The 14,152-nt window shown below is 37.5% G+C and overlaps 2 protein-coding genes across 2 annotated transcripts; both read right to left on the minus strand.

The window, feature by feature from the left end:
* Positions 1 to 424: 424 nt before the first annotated feature.
* LOC140780776 (RNA-binding protein involved in heterochromatin assembly dri1-like) lies at positions 425 to 2,411 on the minus strand. The gene is made up of 4 exons (XM_073126535.1): positions 2,308 to 2,411; positions 1,205 to 1,619; positions 875 to 945; positions 425 to 785 (listed from the first exon to the last, which is right to left on the minus strand). Exons 2-4 carry the CDS (start codon positions 1,603 to 1,605, stop codon positions 772 to 774), a joined length of 486 nt encoding a protein of 161 aa, XP_072982636.1. The 5' UTR covers positions 1,606 to 1,619; positions 2,308 to 2,411; the 3' UTR covers positions 425 to 771.
* A 6,998-nt stretch (positions 2,412 to 9,409) lies between these two features.
* LOC140796797 (protein kinase PINOID 2-like) lies at positions 9,410 to 11,266 on the minus strand. Its single transcript, XM_073149920.1, has 2 exons — positions 10,698 to 11,266; positions 9,410 to 10,411 (listed from the first exon to the last, which is right to left on the minus strand). The coding sequence occupies exons 1-2, from the start codon at positions 11,246 to 11,248 to the stop codon at positions 9,556 to 9,558; spliced, it is 1,407 nt and encodes a 468-aa protein (XP_073006021.1). The 5' UTR covers positions 11,249 to 11,266; the 3' UTR covers positions 9,410 to 9,555.
* Between the last annotated feature and the right edge of the window lie 2,886 nt (positions 11,267 to 14,152).

Raw genomic sequence — 14,152 nt, forward strand, 5'->3', positions numbered from 1 at the left:
AGCAGTGTTCATTTATGTTTTCCCTACCAAATCAAGTAGGAAAATTAAGAAAAGTTGTGATATATATGATAGAAATTCTGATAGATTCTGTACTCCAATTAACTAATTTAGTGGGTCACAAATGTTTGAAGGGGGGGGGGGGGGGGCCCAAATAAAGACAAGCCCAATCTCTTTCTGGCCCATATGAGTTGGGAGGGGTTTCATGCATCTTTCCCAGCTAACCTTGGACTTGGAAAGAAATGGCAGCCATAATTAAGTTCTATCCACTTTGCAGTTTTTGGTTTCTTTTGCTTAATGGAATTATACTCAGATGGTTTACACTGTGCACATATTCTTATATTCGAATCTCAATGACATCGGTTTAACTGTGACGTTATTCAGTGCTCATTTTCCTATGATAACTCCATGAGGAAGACACAGTAGCTTAATGAAGAGGGACACCAAGACATTGTTATACTTCTAAAGCAAGGGAAGGAAGGGATACATGACTTCAAAAGCAAAAGGTGAAAAAAAAAAAGAGTACTTCCAAGTGGAAGGTGTGATTAAACAACCACGCTCCCATTGGAAGGCCTTCAAAACGGTGGAAAAAGAGGTAAAAGTAAAAAAAAAAAAATAAAGGAAAAAGAAAAATACAAAGTTGGAGAAGAGGCAAAACTAGTAATAGCTTAGATATACTACTATATCATATCATATCATATCATATCATATCATATCATAATCATTTATCTCTTCTCATGGTCTCTCTTCTTCCTCCTCCTTCTGCTCTTTTATTTAGACTTCAGTGCCTGCATGCCATGAAAATGAAAAGTAATTAATTAACACACTAATTAATCATTTGAAGAAGAGTTAATTAATTAGAAGACTAATTAGTTACCAGATTCCCGAGGTGCATTGCACCTAAAGCATTCCATCCTGCTTGCAAAGTTGTGCTCGTTGCAACCCGACCTATGTGAAGACACGTCAGCGCGATTAATTATTAATCAAACATAACAATCGAAGAATATATCACATCACGTCTATCACATTATCGTAGTATATATATATATATATATATCTGGACAAGATACCATGCATTTTTTTTTCTAAAATATATCTATCAACTTTTTACTCCTATATAGTGACTTCAAACTTAAATAGATGGATCTCCGTTCTAATAATGGAACTAGAAAAAGAGATAATTAAAGGCATTAAGTAAAGGCAAGACCTAGTGCAAATCCAATCCCCGGACTTCCACCCTGTGCGGCCGCCGCCGCCGAAGCCGAAACCACGGGAAGAGCGCATCATATCGCCGTCGAAGGCTCCTCCAACTCCGGCGCCGACGCCGACGGCGGTGTCTTCCTTGAAGGCGCCGCACTTGAAGCAGCTGGAGCGGCTGGCGAAGTTGTGGGCGCCGCAGGAGCAGTACCAGTCGCCGGGGCGGACGTCGGAGCCGCTGAAGCCAAACGACGAGCCGCCGCGGGCTCCGCCGCCACCGGCGCCGAAGCTGGCGTAGTCGGAGCGGTCGGCGCTCGAGCGCGGCTCACTGCAGCGCTGGCAGGAGTCGCGGCGGCTGAAGTTGAGGTGCTGGCATGTCCTGCAGTTCCAGTCTCCTGGTTTCCTGTTCATCTTGATCTCAATCCCTATCATATAATTAACCATAATGATATATATTAATAATCCTAATCAGAAAAATTCAGCTGTGCTTTAATATTAGTAATAGATAAAATAATTAAGTGGAATACCTGATGACACAGTGGTTAAATATTACTAATTAACCCATAAGACATATATAATTAGTTACAAATTGCTGATGTGGGAAATCCTATACCTATCAGTAGCATTGACAAGAATAGTAAACATACCCTTCTGAAACATATCCTACAAGTTTCACAAAAAGGTAACAGAAGTACACACTCAAAGGTGTGATAAGACTATCGCACTTCGTGCCATATCGTATTCTGTGTGTAAACCTTTTAACCTTATTTCGAGCATATGCACCAACCAAACGCCGCCAAATCAAGAGCTATGCTAAAACTTAGCTAGCTAGTAATTGATACAAGGAGCATCATGCACTATGCTAAAAAGCCCCAAGAGAGAGAGAGAAGGGGAGGTCCATAATCTAAGCTATACTACTTAGTTAATGGCATAGTCTTTTCACTCTAAAGGCGTGTGTTTGTGTGTGTGTGTGAGTGTGTGTGAGAGAGAGAGAGAGAGAGAGAGAGAGAGAGAGAGAGAGAGAGAGAGAGAGAGAGAGAGAGAGAGAGAGAGAGAGAGAGAGAGAGAGAGAGAGAGAGAGAGAAGGAGAAAGAAGGTGGTGAAGAGAGTTACCTAAGTATGAGAGAGTAGAGAGAAGGGGGGAAGGGAATAGGATGAGTTTAAGGGGATGTGTTTGGAAGTGTGGGAGGGGTGTGAGGTGGGTTTTATACTTGCGTGGGGACTCAATAATTGCGAATCAAGTTGGGGGATGTTGTCTCTTTTTTGTTTTTGGTTTTGGTTTTGCTGAGCAATGGAATCACAGAAAACCAAAAGAAGCAAAAGAAGAGAAAGGGCTTTGATATGGATGCCAATTAAAGATAGCAACTACTCCATTGTGGGGAATTTCAAACTACCTCTCTCTCTCTCTCCTTTAACCAGCAACATCTTTTTAGACTACTCCCCCTCTTGGGAAGAGAGAGAGAGAGAGAGAGAGAGAGAGAGATCTCATTCCAGTTACTGCATGCATGTGTGTGCATTATTATCCATATGTGCTTTTAATCTTTACAATCATTCTTGCATTCCCTAATTATATATATATATATATCCTTGAGTTCAAATTAATTACTATAATGCATCTTATAATCATGGATCACCTTTGATCATATTGAGAAACTTATAAAAGCTTAATTGGTTGAGACTGCAGTTAAAACGCAAGCACTCTGCCATATCCATTGTCCACATTATATATTATTATTTGGGTTTTTTTTTGTTGCATAATAATCACTGCAAAAATTTAAAGATATCATAATTACGAATAGTTATACATAAAAATGGCCACAATACTCTTCTTTCCTAAAGTTTAAAGCGTAAATTATTTATTTATAAATATTTTTCTTACCAATCATGTACTATGATATGATACTATCGTCTTCAATTATTTCAGTCCATTATTATCATGCAATAAAATGGAGCCTTAGCTTTATATATCTTGCGTGTCACTGCGTTATTTGGCAGCTTCGGATCCAGCTTACCAATAGAAGCATTAATTACGTACTGGCATTGCTAATCTTTTGAAGATGATCTTGTATTATTGGTGTAGAAAAATTATCCACCCGCACGAACAAGAATTTATTCCGATAGAGATAGTATAAAGCCTATATATCCCCATCTCTTATTCGATCATGATCTACCTCTACCTCTACCTCTCTCTCCCTCTCCTTCTCCCTTACTCTCACCTTTAGCAATAATATATATATCAACCCTAGAAGCTACTTATCCTTATCACCACATCGTCCTCCAATATATATTTATTCCACTTCCTTATTCCAATTCCAAGCCATAATAATGCAGGTGCCGGAGCCCATATGAGGGGGCATCAAGTGGACACTCATGTCGAGATGGGCTCCACGGCATGTAGTCCACGTGGACTAATAAAAATGGGGGTTTGTGCTCTCGTGTCGACGTGTTATTGGGTGGACAAGTACTCCTACGCGTTAATATATATGAGCAGACCAAGTGAATATTCTGCACAAAATTTACTCCTTTCAATGGAAAAAGACCCACGTCTTATCCCTTCCTCTTCCTTTCTCAAATTAACCCCACTTGCTACTAGGGAAACTAGCCGTTGCTTAATTAGCTGCTACTACTATTACTACTACTACTACTGTAAAAATATAATCTTAGGAAGTCACTATTCTATTGGCATCACAATAATACTAATAATTGCCACGAAGTTGTTTGACTTCTTTCAAAAAATATATCATTTCGTCAATTAAATCTAACTAAACTTAGATTTATATAAATACTATTTCAAAAACTAACCATATATAATGGCATTTTCGAAAGGGTAAGAAAAAAATGGGTGGCTAGCAATAATTGAATTTTGGACAAATGTAGTGGCAGGAAAATTTTATTGGCAATTATGTGTAATACGCTAGTATTAATGTTAGAATGCAAACTCTATATATAAGAGGATGAGGAAGAGAAAGTCAAAAAGAAGATAAACTCAAAATGGAGGAATTTCAAAGCTTGGATAAGTAAGAATAATAGGGTATGAGTTGTGTTCTCCATTGGAGCTTTATCTTTTACCCATAGTTGAGAGAGACTGAAGGAATTTTTGAAGGGGGAGAAAGCACCCTTTAATTAGTTTTCATGCATGCATCAATCATCAAGCTAATTTTTTTTTTTTCTAAAAAGAAAGGAAGGTAAAGGATAGCTTGTGAGTTTCGATAAAGAAAGGCAAAGGAAAGTGGTCTTGGAGGGTGGTGTGTTTGACCATCTTTTTTTTTTTTTTTTTTCTCCTCCTCCCTCCCAGATCCCTTCTTCTCCTCTATGATGTTTCTTTTTCTGACCACCCCCTGTGTTTTATTTGGGTTGGAGGAGTACTTTTGCTTTTATTTTTCAAAACCATAGGATGATTTGCCCTCCATTCTCTTGGGGGAAGTTAAAGGGAGGAGGGAGGGAGAGGGGGGAAGTGGTGAAGTGTGAAGAAAGAGAAAGAAAGGGAAAGAGAGATCGAGATGGTGGGCTGACTCGATTCCTCTTGGGAAATGGAGCCATGCAGAGGAGTCATGACCATGATCAAACCCTAACCCTAACCCTAACGAGGGGGGAGCTTCAATGACACTATGACATAACATGAATGCTTTGAGTTCGAGTTCCTTTTAGACCACCAACGACTATCTTTTTGCAGTACTGTAATGACAATCTTCCATTCATGTTTTCTTTTCTTTTTTATACTATTTACTTAGGAAAAACCTGTGCATGGTCCAAATCATATTATTAGTCAGATTACAAGTTGATACGCAGATAGAGAAAATGGAGATACGACGACGGCTTTAAATCGTGTATACTCAACAAGGACAAAAAGAGACAGAGTGAGATAACCCCTAAAAAAATTAGATTTTCACTTGGTCATTATTGGCAACATCGTATATCTATGCAGCATCTAAATATTTTATGCACATACATGGACACGTGTTAACCCAAATAATCTTATGTTGGATTGCACTGCATATCTAATCTCAATATATAAAATAAGTTAATAGTTTGTAATGCCCTATTCTTACTGCATCCTTAATCAATTAACGCTAGCAAATTTTCTATACCAAGTTAAAACTGTTGTACAACGACCTAACACAACATCTACGCTAATAATCAACAACCAAAGATAGTCTACTTGCTTAGAATTACTAATTTCCTCGACGACAAAGAGATCTGGATGGTCTTGCCCAATGTTTGTGGAAAAGGGAGATTCCAAATTCGATAATGCATGAACGCCGCCAGACAGGTAGGCAACATTTGGTAGTGGCTATATGCATAGTTATTAGTTAGGCTTTCAAGTGGCGAGCAATCCACCATCGACAAGCCGCTAATTTTTCTCAACTGTCTTTGATGCCCAAATCCAGTACTTGTTTATGTTTTCATGTGTACTTACTCTTTCTTTTTCTTGTTCCTTTTTTAATTGAATTAGAAAGCTGACATTGTAATGAAAAAAAAAAAAAAACCAATTGAAAGAGGTTGTAGCTTTATTTTTTATTTTTTTTTCCTCACTGTTTATATGATTTTTACATATGGGTAGATGATAGATAAGAATAAAATTAAGCTGACTATTGAGCTATAACCTTCAGAAAACTAGCTTTGGTACAGTTTTAGTAACAAATTAATCACAGAATTTAAGCTGTTAGGCGATGAAAATAATGTTTAACGTTAATATTATCAAACAAGATAATCATATAATAAACCATGGAATAGATGGTTGGATAAATGGCCCCCCAAATAAAAAATGGACAGAGAACTACTAAGAGTGACAGGCCTGCAATTTGGGCTGGCCCTGGGCCTCAATACTAAGGATTTATGTTTCATATTTAACTTGAAGGACTAATTTTAAAGAGAAATGTGATATTTTAAACATTACACTCTGATATTGTACATAGAGTCAGTCAATATGATATATTTATTAAACATTACACTTTGGAATATTTTGGATAGTAAATGACTCACTCAGGCTCAGGCTCAGGCTCATTTAATAGATAAGTCTTATTTTTTCTTTTTATTTAGACTGACGTATAAAGCTCAAGCATTACTGATGTCCAATTTTAAAACTAATCCAAATCATAAACTGCTTTGCTTTGTTTGATGTTAAGCTTTGAACGCTTTTAGTTAGTCTTATTTAAAAAAAAATTTAATTAGATATAATAAAGAATAAAAAAATATTTAATTATTAAACTAGTTTATAATGGATCTCTAAACTCAAAGCAAACAAGCCTATTTAACAAGCTTGAGCCTTAAACAACAGTTCTTGGGATTAAAGAATAAATCTCGCCTGAGGCTTGGCTCGTTTAATAAATGAGTCGGACTTAGCTCAAATTAAACAGTCCCTGGATATCTTCTTAAAAAGAAAAATCTCTATTATACTCATTACCAGCCGACCTTACATAATCATCTAGCAAAGGTGGGAACTCGGAAGGATTCATGCATCATGATACCACATTTTCTCCTTCACACCCTCAAAAAATGGGCTTAATTCATTGATCCAAATAAATTAATGGATGCAAGAGCCACGAGAGGATTCGCACTCACTCTCTGGATTAATCTTCATACAATTTTTCTTTTTCTTTTTCTTCTTTCACCTATCAGCGTGATGTTTAATTGAGATATGTGACAGGTTTTCCGAGAGATCGACCAGCGAGAGCATCAACAAAATATAAACGAAATGGCTTAGAATTCATTATAAAATATCCCAAAATTAATAACAAGTACTGGATGGTCCCAGCTCCCAGTTGAGAATCATATTTGCCAGGTTTGAAGATTAATCTCTCTCTCTCCCTCCCTCCTTTTTTTTTTCTTTTTTATTCGGCCGACAAGATGAGTGCATGGGATTGATTTTGATTTTTTTTTTCTCCCTTCAAATAATAACGTCGCCACCTTTCTAAGAAGTCATGAATAAAGATCTGCTACATGAAAGTTAGGGCAAAGGGGGAGTTCTTTTTAACCCTTATGTTTGTTTGCATGTAGAATTCCATGATTCCCATATATATATATATATATATATATATATATATATATATATATATATATATATATATATATATTGCATGTAGAGTTCCATGAAGTTCTGTTCTTATGTAACAAATATATAACTTCAGCTGAAATTAAATAAAATATTAATAAAGAACTACGATATTCTGATTTGAGTCAATTTTAATTTACATATATTGTACTTTAAACTTAAGTACTTGATTCTCAGCGATATAAATTAAGCTATAATTGTTGGTCAACCACAAATTGGAATGAGAAAAATACTTAATTATCGTCACAAATATCGTCTGACTTAAAGATGGTATGACCCATAGAGAGATTAAATACTAGAAGGACAAGTACAAGAAGGTAATTAAGTTAAAAGCAAGCTAAACAATTAGAGGGTGAAGTATAATTTGTTTTAATAATAAAGTTATCGAGAGAAGGATGCACACCTAGTTAAACGGCATTTAACTTCCTACACACCGAATATAAAATATCCACCCATTTAATTTGAATTTTATTCGAATTTTGCTTGTTGGGCCTATTAAAATATATCAAATCCAAAAGTAAAAATAAAAAAATCGATCTTAATCAACTTAAAACTTTTATGGTAGAAGGTGATATGATATATTACTACGGATGACAAAACAAACATTTTTTAGTTCATATAATATTTTTCTTTTCCAAGATAATATTTGAATGATATATTTATTTACATAGAGTCGCTATATAATAATCTAAGATAATACATTAGATTTTGACATCCATTAAATTAAAATGAGCGTCAATAACTTTCTCATTGAAAAGAGAGTGTTATGTAACAAACTTAATCTTTTGAATCGGTTTGCTAGTTTACGCGACATTTCATCTTCTTCACAAGATGAAGTAAGTCTCAAAATAAAAATAATATGTAAATAAAAAAAGAGAAAGAGACTTCAATAATATTTAGAGAAGACAAGCTTCATCAGTCAAGTTCTCACTTCTAGCTAATTTACTCATTAAAAACTTTATATTATTACAGGTAAATAGTTCATGCTCTTATATAAATAAAAGAAAACTTAGCTACTAAGTTTTATAAATATATTTCCTAAATATTTATGAGGCTAAATATAATATATATCAAAAAAGATTATTCCTTATTTTTATGTATCCACATAATGGATAAACTCAAGACTTGTCCAACAACAAATAAGCTCAAGTCTTGCCTAATTATCATAGTGTCGTTCAAGTCAAACTTTATTATTACATAACTTAGGTCTTCCGACTATCATGACACTTCTGTTTCGACCAAAAATTTTATTAATTTTATTTTTATATATACAACATCTATAAATACATCCAACTCAATGGGCCCTTAATTATTTTGGCAAAAAAGAAAAAAAGAAGAAGAAGATAATATTTCAAAATAGACACGCGTGCCGGCAAAATGACAGGAGGCAACAACCCCAACATGAAATCACCGCCCAAACTATATATACCTTGCCACCTCCTCTTGATCAGCATGCATGTCTGGCTGTCCCACTGTATATAATTCTCCACCTTGACTATATATATATTCTTCTGTTCCATCACATGATTCACATCATATATATCCTTCTCATTCAATCACTTCATTATGACCCCATGCATGCATCCCTCTAATTAACTATCTAAAGCATATTACATTCTATAATTATAATAATACTAATAATAATAATAATAATAATAATAATAATAATAATAATAATAATAATAATAATAATAGTTGTTGTTGTTGTAATTAGTATTAACTATTTGAAGAAATGATATAGCTCAACTAACTTCGATTCCAATAAAAACCTAACAAAGAATAGTCTATAAAGGAAATTGTACTTTATATTTTGACATTGGTATCGTTCACACTTTACTGTATCATATTTATCATTCAATATTTATAATTTATTTTTAATGTTTTAAACATATCTTGGTGTTGGGTTTAATTTTTTTTTATTAGGCTGTTACTATATATAATTGAATATATTAAATTAGATATAGATTTAAAATAATCTTAATACTCGATGTTAAAAAAGTTTTTAATGCAAGTCAAACTAAGGGTATTCTAAATATTTTAACGTTTTATGTTTAGAAATATTAATCTTCTCCATCACGTTAGGTACTGTTAGGTATAAATTAGATTAAGGAACTTTTGAGACATTGCAAGTAAAATATAAAGGTCAAATAATAAATATTTATATTAAAGACAAAACCAGTTTAGCCCACTCTACTCCATCTTGATCATTAATTGGATTAGCCCAAGTTGCATGATAAGATAAGAAAAAAGATACAAATATATACAAAGAAATTAACGAGCTATAAAGGTTATATAACAAATGGAATGGATTAGAAGTAATCAAAATGGTGAGGGATTTGGTAGGGTTCTTCCTTCTCCTTCTTGCTCATGGGTTTCATGATCATCTGAACCGCCGGCACTACTCCTCTGCTCCTCAGCACCTCATCTCTCGGCACCTCCGGCGGCCTCACCGACCTTATGAGCGCCCAGTTCACCCCCTTGAAGAACTCGTGCCTCTTGATCTCGACCGACCCTTTCAAGCTCCCAATCCTCATCTTTGGATCCTTCACCAGCAACCTCTTTATCAGATCTCGAGCTGACCTCCCGGCCACCTCCTCCTCCTCCTCCGCCGCCGCGGCCGCCGCCTCCTTACGATGATTCGGAAAGCTAAGTGACTGCTGCTTCAAGATGTTAACCAGCGTCCTCTCGTTATTCTCGCCCTTGAAAGGCGTGAACCCGTACAACATCTCGTACAGGAACACCCCGAGAGTCCACCAGTCCACTGCGCTCCCGTGGCCGGTGCCGGATATCACCTCCGGCGCCAGGTACTCGTGGGTGCCCACGAACGACTTCGACCGGGCCGCGCTGGGCTCTGCGACGAGCTCCCTCGTGGTCGGAGGACAGGTGGCGCGCGATGGTTGGTGGGGCTTGGTTTTGTAGAAGCAAGAGAGGACCGGTTGGAGTTGCATGGGAGGGACGCAGGAGGAGGAGGAGGAGGAGGGGGAATCGGTGTGGGTTTGGGTAAGGAGTTTGGGCTCGACGGCGCATTTGAGGGAGAGGTCGAAGTCGGAGAGCATGACGTGGCCGTCGTGGCGGATTAAGACGTTCTCGGGTTTTAAGTCTCGGTAGACGACGCCCATCATGTGGAGATATTCCAGAGCTAAGAGGATCTCCGCCGCATAAAATCTGATACAAAAATTAAGCTAATTATATGTTATGAATTATCCACACAAATCATTAATATTGGTGCTAATTAATTAAAGACAGACCTTCGGACTATTGTTTAACGACGCTAATTATTTAATTAAGTAATCTCGAAAATACTGCTGATATATAACGGCATGTATATAATGTGGTAAGAATAAAAACGTCAAAATTCATGAATAAATACGGTCCCTATTCGCATGATTTATATATCTATCTCATGCATAAACTAAGAAGAAAATTATATATATATGAAAAAAAGAAAGACCTTGTAGAAGAGAGAGTGAACCGCCTCCCCGGCTGCCGTTGCCGAGCAACATGCAGGTCTCCACCGGGGCAAAACTCCATGACGAGGCACGAGTAATGCCTCGCCTCGAAATCCGCGTACAGCGTGGGCAAGAAGGGGTGGTCGAGTCCACGTAGGATCTCCTTCTCCGTCTCCGCCCTCTCCAGCTTCTTCTTGTCGTTCTTCCGCAGCGCAAGCGCCTCCTTGTCCACCACCTTCATGGCATAGAGCTGCGGCATCCCGGCACCGCGGAGCTGGCACAGGTACACGTGGCCGAGGTCTCCACTGCCTAGCCGCCGCAAGAGCCGGAAGTGGTCCAGCCCCACGCGGCCGGAGGTGGCGGCGCGGAGGGCTTGCATGGCTCGCCACTCGGGTTGGTTGGACTTGTGGGGCTTCGTTTGGTGTTGGGTTTTGGTGCAGTAGTGGTCGGAGCCGAGCGAGATCGAACTCGAGATAGAGAGGGTGGTGGTGGTGTCGTCGTAGTCGGATTCGTGATCTTGGGGGGGAGGAGGTAGAGGAGGAGGAGTCGCCATGGTTGTTTTCTTGTAGTTTTGCTCAAATGGTAGCTCTCTCTCTCTCTCTCTTAAATATATGGGAGGCATGGGTTGGTAGGGAATTAATTGACATTGTTAAGGAGAATTTATATGAATAATTATGTGATCACATGTTGCTCTCTCTCTCTCTCTCTCTCTCTCTCTCTCTCTCTCTCTCTACTTAACTACGTATTGCTTGAGTCTTACTACCAGCATTATTGCGTATCTGGAAATTATCACTACATTATTTTTCCAATGGTTAATTACAAATAACCTCCTGAACTATTTGCCCATTTCACATAAGACCCCTTATTTATATCTTTCTATGACAGTTTGATCCCTTAAAAAGTACCATTAGACTGAGAGCAAATGACTATTTTACCCACAAAAATTAATGATGGGATATAATTTTAACATAGGAATCAAATAAGTTTCATATAGTTCGGAGGGCCTATATACCACGAAAACTAAATAAAATAATTTATATAAAAATGAGCAATAATTCAGAGAGTTTCCTGTCTATCGTTGACTGTTTAATAAAATAAAGCCAAAACAACTCTATTTTGTTGCATATACTCGTCTGAAACTAAAGAGCATTTAATTCTTGCGAAGCTACCTTTAAATTAATGGTTCAGATTTGAACTTTTGTGTTAATTAATCCTTGTGAAGATACTTGCTGGTCCTTCCTCTAGATAAATACATAAATGTCTCTTTTAGGGGCAAGAAAATGGATCATATGACGTGGATCTTTTAGAGGCTTTTGGTCACATGAGCAATGCCAATTTGGGTCACTTGAAAAAGGGAAGACATAAAGACATATGAAGTGTGAGTGTGACAATATAAAGGCCTCAAGGTTTGCATCAAGGCTGTAGCTTATGGGTGGCAAGATGGATGGGGATTGGGGAGTAGTTCATGTAGCACCCGTGCCACATTAAAGATTTCCCACCTCTTCCTCCTTCCAATTTCCTTGGTGCTATGCATGCTTGCTAGGAAGAGAGTAGTAAGAGAGTAGTAGTAGTAGTTTAGGCATATATATAATTTAGACTCGTTGTCCTATGATTAGATTAGCTAAAGAACATTCATACATACATGTAGGAGGAATTCAATAATGCGTAATTTTGCTAGCAAATCATTGATGTTTTTCAGTGTGGGGGTCACAACAATCAAGTGCTTCCGAACCCCAAATCTTGACCATTTAGCATTTTGAGAAGAAAACTGTTGAAGTATTAGATAATTTTACGCATAGAAAGATATAAGCTGAAAGTATGGGAAATGTTGGAAAGGGAGGCATCCTGCAGCATGAGTAACATATGCATCCAAACCACATAACATGGCAAACATTGTAGCTAGCCTTCTTTGCCATACCTTTTCGTGTGGGTGGATATGAAAGCTGGGGATTTTTGAAGGTATGTGCCTGGCTCCTAGTGCTGCTCCTCTTCCTCAGATAACATATTCTTGGTTCCAGCTTTGGCTTCTCAGGTCCTTTTCCAATCTCACTCTTCTTTAGCTGCTAGATCTTAGCATCCCCCTTTTTGGTTACAATTCTCTGGCAGTAGGACCATTAGATGTCGCAGCCGGCAAGAGAAGAGAAGCAAGCATCTTGGATGACCCAAAAAAGACCATTACCTGGAGGCAGACTCTGCTACACTCCCATCTCTCTCTCCCTAACAACCATACACTTTGTCCCCCATTCTTTCCAATTTCAATTTAACAATCACTAGAAACAAGCAGTCAAATGCGCAGAATCTATTATTGACGCCCACCTAAGTCGATCACTCTGCATACAAATCATACAGGAAAGAAACATGCTTTAGTCCTAGTCCTGCTGCTTATGAAAAAGAAAGATATCACAATGAGAACTCACGTGAAAACATATCAACATACTTGAAAACCATCACAAAAGATACTCATCCATAATAAGGAAACAGCTTATCATTGTATGATTTTCGACTACTTCTGATGTTGAGCTGCAAGTGTTATTATAGACTACTTGTAGAGTTAACCTGTCATACAACGAGGTAGCAAATGTGTTCCATAGTCCATAAAATACTTGTTCTATTTGTACTGGTGCAAATTCTGCTGTAATATGCAATTTTACCTGACAATCACAGCGTGGCCAAGAACTGCGAAATACTCCATATCAGAATCTAAGTAAAGATTACTTTTCATGGCATATCAGCAGCTTAACCTGGCACATATCATGTGTTGTGTCTACAAGGACCATGAAATGGGCCAGAACTAGGAGAAGGTTCACTCCGATACACAACAAATTTGCATCATAGATCAAAGAATCCAACAAGAAGGACCTCAGGTCAGTTGAAAACTTTGGTTCCGACAATAATGTCAACTGCTGAAATCTAGACAGGCATGGCCCGCAATGACAACCAGAGAAAAAGTTCAAATTTAAAAAGAAAAGCATAAAAGAGCGTATCTGGAGAAACATGATAAATATTTCCACAGAATAGCCTACTAGATGATTTCACGGAACTGACTGAAGAACTGTGTATAGATTGCCTGCTTCATGCGCTGCTCCATAATATTGTAGGATTCCTTGATAAGGCCTATCATAATGAGCAGTTTCAAGTGATGGGTTCCCAGACAATTATGTCTGAAATAACTTTTCCAATCAAAAGCTTCAGATACTATGGATGTGTGGTCTTCTCTGCATTAGCAGCCTCATGCCGTCTAACTGTTGAACCAACAACAAGAGATTAATTGAAGGTCGTAGCGCATTGCTCACAGCCTTGGCTGCTTACAAGAAAGGACTTCTAAACAATAGAATAACAAAATCAAAGTAACAAAAATCCTAAACATAATAAAACCAAACAAGGAAAAGTACAATGGGAACAAAGATGTTTAAGTTACAGATACAAATCAACAATTCCATATAGGCATATACCACCA

Source organism: Typha latifolia, chromosome 1, assembly GCF_019914945.1.
Source record: "Typha latifolia isolate L0001 chromosome 1, TyphaL0001v2, whole genome shotgun sequence".
Lineage (NCBI taxonomy): Eukaryota > Viridiplantae > Streptophyta > Magnoliopsida > Poales > Typhaceae > Typha > Typha latifolia.

Bases quoted from the DNA above. Each gene is read 5' to 3' on its own strand.
- LOC140780776 (XM_073126535.1), bottom strand. From the start codon at position 1,605: ATGAACAGGAAACCAGGAGACTGGAACTGCAGGACATGCCAGCACCTC. The intron at 946-1,204 runs GTCTTGCCTTTA...GTCTTCACATAG, and splicing joins GGGGATTGGATTTGCACTAG to GTCGGGTTGCAACGAGCACA.
- LOC140796797 (XM_073149920.1), bottom strand. From the start codon at position 11,248: ATGGCGACTCCTCCTCCTCTACCTCCTCCCCCCCAAGATCACGAATCC. The intron at 10,412-10,697 runs GTCTTTCTTTTT...TTTTTGTATCAG, and splicing joins TTCACTCTCTCTTCTACAAG to ATTTTATGCGGCGGAGATCC.